At 38.6% G+C, this 13,005-nt stretch overlaps 1 protein-coding gene across 1 annotated transcript in view; it reads right to left on the bottom strand.

Moving 5' to 3' along the window:
* The window catches only part of ENTHD1 (ENTH domain containing 1), a 98,879-nt gene that overhangs the window by 43,702 nt on the left and 42,172 nt on the right, over positions 1-13,005 (bottom strand). Inside the window, exon 4 of the mRNA XM_053199640.1 lies at positions 1,259-1,382. Coding sequence (XP_053055615.1) covers positions 1,259-1,382 — 124 coding nt within the window. The remainder of the gene's footprint in view (positions 1-1,258; positions 1,383-13,005) is intronic.

The raw sequence follows: 13,005 nt of genomic DNA on the forward strand, positions 1-13,005 counted from the left end.
TTGGTAGTGGGAGAAGCTGTGCTTGTTTGGGGGCAGGGGTGTATGGGGAAATCTCTGTACCTTCCATTCAATTTTACTGGGAGCCTAAACCGCTCTAAAAATGAAGTTTAATAAAAAAATGTTGGGCGCGGCGGGGATACGTGGGAATATTAGAGCACAAAAATGTTTTCCTTACTATTCTTTCGAGCTTCTGGATCTGGATCCGTTTACATAAAGCGTATTCTAAGAAGACAGAGCAAGCTGTCTAAAAAATGGTAACCACTTATAACTAATTATCCATGTGAGTCATATCATCCTTGTACTTACAAATATCACCATAACCCACAACTTCGTGTTCTGTGTTTGTTGAAACATCCTCATCATCGTTCTCAGGACCAGTTTTATAAGAAAATTATATAAATGTAAATGTAGAAAAGAAATCTACACTAATAACCTACAGGGGTTTTTTTAAATACATTTTGGATATTGGGGATATATATAAGGAGAAAACCGAGGTGCGTGGCCCAAAGATGAGGGAGAAGACGAAACTCGGAACATAAGGAGCCACCTCTGCAATGAGGGAGAAGATGCCTGGATGGATATAAAAGCAAAGACAAATGAGGGGATGAAACATACTAATGAGAACGTTTCATTCTCAACTTGGCAGAAGGTCTTGAGTCCTATTTTTTGAGAAGAGCAAGAGGAAGAATGTATCAAAAATTGAGAGTTTCTGAAAAATAGAGACAGTATGGAGTGGTGCCATGGTGAATCAATCAGGTCTTTCACAGCAGCAGGACCCGGTTGGAATTTGATAGTGTAATTTCTTGGAGGCCAGTCTGTATCATTTTATACCGTACCCCCTCTAATGTTAATTATTCAAGAGGCGATTAGCCAGTTTGGGGGATCCCATGCATTCTGGCCTAAAGCTTGGTTATCAAAGAGATGTTCCTACAAATGAAAAAAGGAACTCAAATTAATTTTTCTGCTTTTTTAAAGCATTCGTAAGAGGTCTGATTGTGGTTACTAATTTTTGAAATGGTGAGAAAGAAAAGAAAGCAAAATAGAGAAAAAAAAACCCACTGAAACAAATGGCAAAATAGGATTATAGGATTATGTGTGGGCTGAATTCATCCATGCTGGTCCCATCCCCCATTATCAAAGTTAAATTAAAGCCCTTATTGCTATATTTCACCAAATAAAATCTGACGAAAAGCAACTCCTTTCCCAGTGTTTCGTATTGATGCTTCTGAGTTGACTTGCTAATTTTTACCCAGTTTACCTGCATCGCAGAGGTGACAAACGTCTGCTTGCTCTTCTGATAACCATTTAGTTGATGAGGTAATGGGAGGAGGAAGTGTGGGCAAAACTGGCTTTGGATCATCCTCATAAAATAACATCAGGTCCTTAGAGAAAATAAGAGAGCACATGAAGTTTGAAAAACATAGTTAATCCCCCTGCTTCACTTTGGTAAAACAGATGGATGATTCATGGAGATACGCTGTGTCTATATGTGCCAACATAAACCCATTTTAATGGAAAGCACTTAAATATAAGGTATGTATACACTTGGTGTCCACTGAGCGTAGGGTGGTTTTCTACCCTTGGAGATCCTCACTCCTTGATGAAGACATCTAGTGCAGAGTAGCAACGCTTCTGTTTGAGGCATGAACTTTCCCCACCACTCCCTGAGCATCCTTAGGGCGTACTATCTCAGAGGCTGATTGTTCTGTTTTACTGGCAATAATAAGGCTACGAGTGTCTATCTTTTTTTCAATGTTTGTTTATTTTTGAGACAGAGTACACGAGCATGCACGCAAACAGGGGAGGGGCAGAAAGAGGGCGAGAGAGGATCCCAAGCAGGCTCCGCACTGTCAGCACAGAGCCTGATGTGGGGCTCGATCCCACAAACAGTGAGATCATGACCTGAGCCGAAATCAAGAGTTGAATGAATGCTTAACCAACTGAGCCACCCAGGTGCTCCTATTTGTACTAAATTTTAGAACTTTAACTTTTTGTCATGGAGTAAAACACAGATGATAATCAATCCAACCATGCAGTTAAACAAATCAATGCATGGCCAATCTGGTTTCATTTACATCCCACCAGTCCTCATCGGCTTTATTGTGAAGCCAATCCTAGGTACATCATTGATTTCAGTGCCTCTCTCTAAATGACATGAACTCTTTAACACAATTATTTTATACCTATAAACTTCCCAACTCCTTAATGTCATCAGTTATAAACTCCTCATCTTTTCAATTTCTCATGAGTGCTATTAAGCAGTTTTTTTTCTATAGCTTGTCCAAGAGAGGATTCAAATAAAGTCCATGTGGTGGGATCAGTTGACGTGTCTTTTTCCTCCTATGAACGAAGATCTGTTTTACGGTACTTTAAGGTATAATCAACATAGAGTAAAATGCATAAACCTTAAGGGTACAGTTCAATAGGTTTTAACATTATGCCGTATACCTATGTAGCCACATTTCTGTCACTCCAGAAAGTTCCCCCAAGCTCCTTTCCAGTTGGTTCCACCCTCCCACTACCAGTAAACAGTGTCTATCTTCCATCAGTAGCAATGAGTTCGTCTGTTCTTAAGCTTCATATGAATGTCATCATATGCTACATGCTCTCTTGTATCTGATTCCCATTGCTTAATGTAATGTGTGAAAAAAATGCATCCATATCTTGTGTGTATCCGTTCCTTTTTTTTTGTAAGAAGTATTCCATTGTAGGAATATGCCACAATTTGTTTATCCATTCTCCTCCATATGAACATCTGGATTGTTTCCAAATTTCGGCTATAATGAATAAAGATACTGTGAACATTCATACACAAATCTTTTTATGGACAAGTGTACTCAATACTCCTGGATATTTACACAGGAGTAGAATGGACAGGTCATAGGAAAAGTTAATTTAAGCAGTATTTAACTTCATTAAATATACAAATTCATAGAATTCATATATTTAAATATGAATTTAACTTCATTAAATATATAGTATGTAACTTCATTGAAACTGCCAAACCATTTTCCAAGGGATTCGCCCCTTTTTATAATTCAACTTTTATTTTAAAATCATTGTAGATTCACATGTATTAAGATATAATACAGAGCGACCCTATGTATCCTTTACCCTGTTTTCCCTAAAAATAGCATCTTAAAAACTGCAGTACATATTATCCAAGATATTGACACTGTTACGGTCAAAATGCAGACCATTTCCATCACCATAAGGACCCTTCCTGGTACCTTTTTATTACCATAGCCTGCCCCCCACAACTACTAATCTTTTCTCCATTTCTATAATTTTGACATTTGAAGAAATGTTATATACATAGAGCCATACAGGATGTAACCTTTTGGAATTGGTTTTTTTTTTAACCTGGCATAATTCCCAGAAATTCATCCATGTTGTTTCATGCATTAATAACTCGTTCCTTTTTATTGCTGTGTAGTATCCATGGGATAGATGTATCACAGTTTGTTTCACCTGTCAAAAGGCCGTCTGGATTGTTTCCAGATCTGGGCTATTATACATAAAGCCGCTGTGAACACTGTGTGTAGCTTCGCGTATGAAAGTAAGTTTCCATGTTGCTGGGATAGATGTCTAAGAATGCAATTGCTCAGTCTTATGGTAGTTGCATGTTTAGTTTTTATAAGACGCTGCAAACGGTTTCCCAGAGTAGGTTTACAATTTTACATTCCCACTAGTAATATTTGACTGATCCAATTTCCCCACATTTGCCAGCATTTGGTGTTGTCACTACTTTTTACTTTAGCCATTTTGATATTTCGTTGTGTGTTTAAATTACATATTCCTCGTGGGTAATGAGGCGGGACATCTTTTCACGTGCTTATTTGCTGCTTGTATTTGCTGAAGGGACAGTTCTTGTCATTTGCCCATTTTCTAATTGGATTGTGTTGGATTTTTAACTGTTGCGCTTTGAGAGGTTAGTTTTTTAATTTTTAATTTTTTAAAAAGTAGGCTCCATCCCTAATATGGGGCTTGAGCTCAACGACCTTGAGATTAAGCTTCGTATGCTCTATCCACTGAGCCAGCCAGGTGCCCCAAGAGGTTTTTATTTATATTTTTAATGCTCAAGATATTAGTCCTTTGCCAGATATGCGGGTTGCAAACATTTTCTCCCAGTCTGTAACTTGTTTTTATATCTTTTTGTGATGAGGTCTAACTTTTTTTTCTTTTAGGGATCATGTTTTTGGCCAGCCCTAGATCCCAAAGATGTTTCTCCAGTATTTTAAAAAAGTTTTATAGTTTTACATTTTACATTTAAGTCCACGATCTACTTGGACTGAATATCTATATGAAGCTTAAACTGAGGCCCATGGTTTTGCCTATACCAATGTCCAATTGCCCCAATATCATTTGTCGAAAAAGTTGTCCCTCGTTGAATTCCTTTTGTTCCTCTGTTAAAAATCAATTGGCCATATTTGTGTGGGTCTAAATTCTTGGTTCTCTATCCTGTTCCACTGACGTAGGTGTCTATCTCTCCACACTCTCAATACCACACTCCAATTCCATACTCTCTTGATTGCAGTAGCTGCACTAGGCTTAATATCAGGCAGAGTGATTAGTTCCACCTTATTCATCTTTTCCAAGTTGGTTTTAGCTGCTCTAGAGCCTGTGCCTTTCCACATACATTTTAGAATAAGCTTATTATCTGTCTCGAAAAAAAAAAAAAAGCTTTGCTGGAATTTTTATAGGAATTGCATTAAACGTATAGAGTAATTAGGGGCATCTTTACTATGACAAGTCTTCCAATCTGTGAACCTGGTATGTCTTTAATTGACTGGTTTTTAAAATCTTTCATCAGTATTTTCTAATTTTCAGGATACTGATTCTATACATGTTTTTGTTACAATTATACCTAAGGATTTCACTGGGGGGGGGCAGTAATTGCAAATGGCATGTGTCTTAATTTCAGTTTCCACATGTTCGCTATTAGTACGTAAAAATGCAATTGAGGAGTGCCTGGGTGGCTCAGTCGGTTAAGCGTCCCATTTCAGCTCAGGTCATGCTCTCATGGTTCATGAGTTCGAGCCCCAAGTCAGGCTCTGAGCTGACAGTGTGGAGCCAGCTTCAGATTCTCTGTCTCCCTCTCTCTCTGCTGCTCCCTGCTCCCTTTCTTTCAAAAATAAATCAAGATCTTTTTTTAAAAAGATAAACAAAATTCAGAGGTGCCTGCGTGGCTCAGTCCATTAAGCATTGAACTCTTGATTTTGGCTCGGGTCATGATCTCATGGCTTGTGAGTTCGAGCCCCACATCAGGCTCTGCTCTGACAGCTCAGAACCTCCTTAGGATGCTCTGTCTCTCTATCTCTCTGCTCCTCCCCTGCGCTCACTCACTCTTTCAGAAACAGATAAACATTAAAAACAAAAAAGATAAAAAGTGCAATTGATTTATGTATGCTGATCTTGTATCCTCCATGCCTACTGAATTCACTTGCTGGTTCTCTAAGGTTTTGTCGCCTCTCTGGGATTTTCTATGCAGACAATCTGTAAATGAGGACAATTTTATTTTTTCTTCTACACATCTTTTCTTTTCTTATTGCAGTGGCTGGAACTTCTAGTACTATGTGGAATAAGTCCTGGCCTTGTTCCCGATCTTGAAAAGAAAGCATTCACTGTTAAGTACGATGCTATTGCAGGTTTTGTGTGGATGATCTTTATCAATTTAAGGAAAGTCCCTATTTCTAGTTGCGGAGTTTCTACCATAAATGGGTATTGCGTGCTGTTGAATGTTTTCTCCATCAACTGACAAAAATCCTATGATTTTTCTTCTTTAATTTGTTGACATGATAAATTACATTCATTGACTTTCAAATGTTGAGCCACAACTTAGATTAAATCCCACTTGGTTCTGGTGTATAATTTTTTAAAATATATTGCTGGATTCAATTGGATAATTGTTTTTTGAGGATTTTGCCTCTCATTTCATGAGAGATAATGGCTTTTTTTTTTTTTTTTTTGTAAGACAAGAAATGGTCTTTTTCTGGGGTTGGTAGCAGAGCATCAATACTTGCCTCATAAAATGAACTGGGAAGTACTCCCTCCTACTTTTGAAAGACATTTGTGTAAAAATAGTGTCTATTCGAGAATTCTCCAGTAAAACCATCTGGAAGTGGAGATTTCTTTTTCAGGAGACTTATATTACAAATTCACTTAAAAACAAAATGGTTACAGGGGCGCGCCCGGGTGGCTCAGCTGATTAAGCATGTGACTTCGGCTCAGGTCATGATCGCACAGCTCGTGAGTTCGAGCCCCACGTCTGTTCTGACGGCTCAGAGCCTTCAGATTCTGTGTCTCCCTCTCTCTGCCCCCCCCCAAATATAAATAAACATTAAAAAAATTTTTTAACGGTTACAGAACTATTCAGGTTCTATTCCACCTTCTTTGAATTTTCGTAGTGTCCGCTTTCTGAGAAATTGTTCTATTTCTTCTAAATCGTCAAATTTATGAGCATAAAGTTGTTGGCAGCAATTCTTTATTGTCCTTTGATGGCTACAGGAACTGTAGTGACATCCCACTTCATCCTGATCTGGTGATCGGTGTCTTTCCTCTTCGGCAGTCTTGCTAGAGGCTTATCCATTTTTCTATTTTTCAAAGAACTGGCTTTTGCGTCAGTCATTTTCTCTGTTAACTGTTTTCCTGCTTTTAATTCCACTGATTTCTGATCTTTATCATTTTCTTTCTTCTGTTTCATGTAGGTTTATTTTGTTTTTCTTAGTTTTTCTTTTTCTCTCAAGAAACCTAATTATTGATTTTACACCTTTCCTCTTTTCTAATCTAAGCATTTGGTGCTATAAACTTCCCTCCGACCACTACTTTACCTATGCCTCCTATATTTTGATAAGTTGTGCTTCCTTCTTACCCAGTTATATGCATTTTTAAATTTCCTCTGAGACTGCCCCTTTGGCCTATGAATAATTTAGTTTATTTTCCCAAAACATTTCACGTAAAATTCCTCATGAGTTTATAGTGATATATTTTCAATCCAATTCGGGTCTATTAGGTCATGACAATCTCTTCTATCTTACACGCATATCTCCTGTCCCCCACACCGAGAATCCCAGTTCTCAAGGACACCAAAGATGATTCAAATAGAGGATCACATGACTACTCATTTGATTCATCCCACATTATGCTCACAATAATCTCAGATCAAAAATACCAACATCTTAGAATAAAAACACCGACCGAATGCAAGGAACATTTGTTTAATTGTATTTTACATTTTAAAGGATTACTTTCTTTACTTCGATTTTGTTTCGTAATTATGCAAAAATATTTCCAGGATTCCAATGACAAATCTAAAATCACGGTACAATCAAAGAAATTTAGCTTCTATTTCTCCTCCCTACTTTATTCCCTTCTTTCCCTTTATACCTAGCCTTTCCTTCTTTCTCTTTTTAACTGTTACAGCTGGTCTTTGCATGTTGCGTCTTTAATATCAACAAGTAGAAAATCCAGGAATGGGCGTAAGCATAAGTGGGAATTTATTGTGTGATAGAAGGCACTATTCAAGTCAATGGGGAAAAGGTGGCTTGTTCAACAAACAGCATTGAACAAACAGCATTGATTATCATTTGTAAAAATACAAATTTAAAGGTGAATCTTTAACACTCTTCATTCATTAAATAATTTTTTGATGGATAGCATTTAACTATATTTTAAAAATTAAAGCATAAAAGAACTAGGGTAGTTTTTTACAAAACTAAACCTACACTTACCACACAACCTAGCAATTGCAATCCTTGGTATTTACCCAAAAGAGTCGAAAACTTATGTGCACACAAACACCTACACACAATTGTTCATAGTAGCTTTATTCATAATTGCCAAAAGTCGGAAACAACCAAGATGTCTTTCAGGAGGTGAATGGGTTAATAAACTGTGGTACATCCAGACAATGGCATATTTTTTTAAATTTATTTATTCTTGAGAGAGAGAGAGAGAGAGTGCACACATGAGTGGGTGGGTGGGGGGGAGAGAGAGAGAGAGAGAGAGAGAGAGAGAGAGAGAGAGGGAATCCCAAGCAGGCTGCATGCTGTCAGTGTGGAGCCCGACGCAGGGTTTGAACTCACAAACCATGGGATCAGGACCTGAGCTGAAATCAGAAGTCAGATGCTTAACCAGTTGAGTCACCCAGGCACCCCCAGACAATGGCATATTATTCAGCGTTAAAAAAAGAAATGAGCTATCAAACCATAAAGAGACCCAGGAATCTTAAATGCATATTACTAAATGAAAGAAACCAGTTTGGAAAGGCTACATACTGTATGATTCCAACCATATGACTTTCTGAAAAAGGCAAAACTAAGGAGACAGTAAAAGGATCAGTGGTTTCCAGGGGTTAGCAGGAAAAGGAATAAATAGATGGAACATAGAGGATTTTTAGTACAATGAAACCATCCTCTACGACACTATAATGGCAGATACATATCACCATACATTTGTCAAAACTCACAGAACACACAGCAAACCTTAATGTAAACTGTGGTCTTTGGATGGTAATGAGTGTTAATTTAGGTTCATTGATTGTAACAAATGTACCACCCTGGGGTGGATGGTAATCGTGGGGGAGGTCATACAGGGCAGAGGCGGGTGGGGGTATGCATCGGGTATATGGAAAAATCTCTTACTTTCTACTCACTTCTGCTGTGAATCTAAAACTGATCTAAAAAATAGCTTGTTAAAATAAAAAGCCAGGGTGATATTTAATAAAATCTTAGACTAGGGAAGGTCTTTCTAAGAATGACTTAAAATCTAGAAGCCGTAATGGAAAGGCAAATTTGACTACTTTTTAATGAAAATTAAAGACTGCTTTAAGGCTGTGATATCGGAGTCATAATAAATATATATTTGGTCTTTGTCCCTGGCGCTGGCCCAGAGCCCCTGAACTCCTGTAATTTCCTAAGTGAGGGGGGTGCTAGGAGCATCTTTTGTTTTAATATTTGGTCTTTGACCCTAGCTCCTGACACAGAGCTCCTATATCACTTGGAATTTTCTGAGAGCTCAGAGTGTTTTTTGTTTTGTGAGGTGACTCTTGGTGGGTTCCTGGACAGCTTCGGGATGGGGACGGGTCACCAGAAAGACCAAGCCATGATTAGAAGCCTGGAACTTTCAGTCCCACACCGCATCCCCCTGGAAGGGGAGAGAGACTGGAGATGGAATAAAGGACCAGTCACGCTCATCTGATGAAGCCACCATAAAAATCCCAAATGTTTGCGGTACAAAGAGCTTTTGGGTTGGTGAATACAGGACATGCTGGGAGGGTGACACAGCCCAACTCCATGGGGACTTGAACTCTTGCACTAGGGAAACTTCTGGGCCTTGCCCTGTGTGTTTCTACATCTGGCAATTCATCTGCACCCTTTATCACATCCTTTATTATATAATAAAGCAGCATCTGTGAGTAAATATTTCCATGGGTTCTTAAGCTGTTCTAGCAGGTGATCAAACCCGAGGAGGGGGTCATGGGAACCCGGATTTACAGCAGGTCAGAAGTACAGGTGACAGCCCGAGATTTGCAGTTGGCATCTGAAATGGGAGGTGGGGGAAAGGAAGCTTTGGGGACTGGGCACTTAAGCCTGTGAAATCTGATGCCATCTTTAGGCAGGCAGTGTCAGAATCGAGTTAAGTTGCAGCACACCCAGCTAGTGTTGTAGACAACAGCTGGGTGTGTGGAAAACCCACATCTCTTGTGTCAGAAGTGAAGTGCGACGGCAGGTGTGAAAGGAAGAAAAGAGACAAAGAAAGAGCAGTATGTTTTCCCTTTGCAAAGGCAAAAAAAAAAAAAAAGCCATAAATAAAATTAAAAAATCACACGAGGGGCGCCTGGGTGGCTCAGTCGGTTAAGCGGCCGACTTCGGCTCAGGTCATGACCTCACGGTCCGTGAGTTCGAGCCCCGCGTCGGGCTCTGTGCTGACAGCTCAGAGCCTGGAGCCTGTTTCAGATTCTGTGTCTCCGTCTCTCTGATCCTCCCCTGTTCATGCTCTGTCTCTCTCTGTCTCAAAAATAAATAAACGTTAAAAAAAATAATAAAAATAAAAATAATAAAAAAATATTAAAAAAAAAATCACACGAAAACCTGGAAATGAATAAAGAGATAAAGAAGCAGACAATGAGCTAATTATTTAATAGCCAAATAGCTCTTAGAAACTGATAACAAAAAGATGAGAAACCAAACAGAAAAACGAGCAAAGGAGATGAATAGAGTTAATAATAAAAAAGAAACACAGGGACACCTGGGTGGCGCAGTCGGTTGAGTGTCTGACTCTTGGCTTCCGCTCAAGCCGTGATCTCACGGTTTGTGAGTTCGAGCTCTGCATCGGGCTCTGTATTGACAGTGAGGAGCCTGCTTAGGATTCTCTCTCTCCTCCTCTCTGCCCCTCCCCCACTCACATGTTCTCTCTAAGTAAATAAATAAACTTAAAAAAAAGAAACACAAATCCCCAAGAAACATGTGAAAAGTTCTTCCAGTCTTACCTGCAATTACAATGGAATAAATTAAAACAAATTTTCCCCACCTTTCAGACTGACAAAAAAGTGTACAAGTTTGATAATACTCAGTATTTGCAAAACTATGCTTTTGGTGGGCATAAATCGGTGCAACTTTTGGGAGGACAGTGGGGCAGTACTTTTCAAAACTAAAAATAAATATAATCTTTCAGCGAGTCCCCTTTTAGGACAGCATCATATAAAATGTGTACAAGAACCGCTGTTACAATATTGCTCTTAATAGACAAAAACATAAAAATATCCCTAAATGATTACCAACAGGGGATGGCCAAATAAGTGAAGATTCATTTATGCATCAAGAATATGCACAGCTAGGGGCGCCTGGGTGGCTCAGTCGGCGAAGTGTCCGACTTCAGCTCAGGTCATGATCTGGCAGTTTGTGAGTTTAGGCCCCGCGTCGGGCTCTGTGCTGACAGCTCGGAGCCCGGAGCCTGCAGCCTGCTTCGTTCGGATTCTGTGTCTCCCTCTCCCTGCCCCTCCCCCACTCGCTCTCTGTGTCTCTCAAAAGATAAATAAACATTAAGCAATTTTAAAAATAAGAAAGAATACAGCACCGCTACCTATACTGATAGAGAAAGACATCCATGATCTACAGTTTAGCGAAAAAGATGTGGAACAACACCCACCAAATCATTGCATTTATTACATGAATACATTTGCATTTATTACATAAATAAAAAAGATGTCCAAGATACATTGTTTAGTTCGAGGCATGCTGCAGAGCAGTATATACGGAATGAATCCTTAGATAAAAGAAATGCCTGGACACAGAAAATTTCCCTCCCAGATTTCTAAGAACCTAGTTGGTAACGGATGCCTCCAAGGGAAGGAAGGAACTGAAGGTGTATAGAGAAGTAAGAAGAAACTTTGTTTTTCACTCTTGACCCTTTCATATTGTTTCAACTTTTTCCAACAAGTATCTTCCAACTTGAAAAGAATAAAAGTACAGACATGAAAATAAAAAAGGGCTTTTCAGCATAAAGCAATGATGCAGAAACGAAGTAAGGGGATGATGGATTAGCATGATTAGAATAGGTACAATTTCCATTTCCCTAACAGCTTTGATGAGTTCAAAGTTTTGCAAATATAATAAATGATATGCTAATAAGCCCAAGGATAAAAACTGTTTACTCTTCATTTAACAAAATAATAAACAGAAGCAGGAGGAAATAAACATTTATCTCCCGTCACTTCCAAACTCACAACTAGACTGAAGGCTTTGGTCAGCTTTAATTCTGCGTGAACCAATTCATAGCATCCCTATCGGTTGCTATAGAAACAACTGTGACCAAAAAAAAAAAAAATCATAACCCTCATTGTTGAATCTCCTCAAACAGGAAAAGAGGAAGGTCTCTTGAGGTGGTGAAAGGCTACGTAATAACCTTATTAATTATCAAATTCAATAATAAAGATTCTGGGCAGTACCTAGAGAGAACACATACCCATGTCTAAGTGCTGTACGTTTAAAGGCTTTCCTGAGTTTTGAAAGTACAACAAGCAAGCTCTGCTCTGCTTTTGAATGCCCTGTTCTGTTAAGAATTTTATTTACTGCTTTTAGATCATCCTTTCATTTGTAGAAAGAGAATAAAGAGATTTCTATTTAAAGTTTTTAGAAGATATTTTTAAGCCCCCTTCATCTGCCTAAGCAATCAACAGTATCATTTCTTTCTCATTCTGTATTAAGAACATGAGAATTTTAATGTAGATGTAGTACATTTGGCAACAACAATTAGATTCACTGTTCAGCCTGGTAGGTTTTGTCTTCTGCCACAAAAGCAGATTTCTGGAGAGGATATATTGGGTCACATCAAATGTTCCTGACAGTAATAAGAGAGACGCTCATCAGTAAAATGATGGAATAGTGTCATGATATAGTAATGCTTTGAGAAAGAGAAATCTAACTTCAAACTTCTTTTGAGAGAAGGGCACCATTTTTTGCTAACTGATATAAGATGCTGAATGATGTAAATCAATTACAGCAGTTTCCTCTAAAGTCAGAAAAAAACAATAATAATGAGAATTTGGGGACTGATACAAAAAAGCTAGGTGGCACTTATGTCTTTGTTAGGCTCCAAAGCATGTAAGATTATTCAAGTCTTAAAAGCCATCGGCAGTAAACAAAACTGACCGCATATTTAAAAATAATTTTGCTTGGCGTGCCTGGGTGGCTCGGTCTGTTGGGCGTCAGACTCTTGATTTCGGCTCAGCTCGTGAATTCGAGCCCCACATCAGGCTCTGTGCTGACAGTGAGGAACCTGCTTGGGATTCTCTCTCCCCTCATCCCCCACCTCTCAAAATAAATAAACTTAAAAAAATAACAATAATAATAAAAATAATTTTGCTTAATGTCATATCTTTTAAAACGATCTACATATTTTCTTTCAGTCCGTGGACTGTGATGCAATTAGGGAAAAGTGAAATTTTAATTTTATGTACTTTTCTGGGCTGCTAGAAAATCAGGCAAATCCAATACCTAACTGGGT

The sequence above is a fragment of the Acinonyx jubatus genome, chromosome B4 (assembly GCF_027475565.1).
Source record: "Acinonyx jubatus isolate Ajub_Pintada_27869175 chromosome B4, VMU_Ajub_asm_v1.0, whole genome shotgun sequence".
NCBI lineage: Eukaryota > Metazoa > Chordata > Mammalia > Carnivora > Felidae > Acinonyx > Acinonyx jubatus.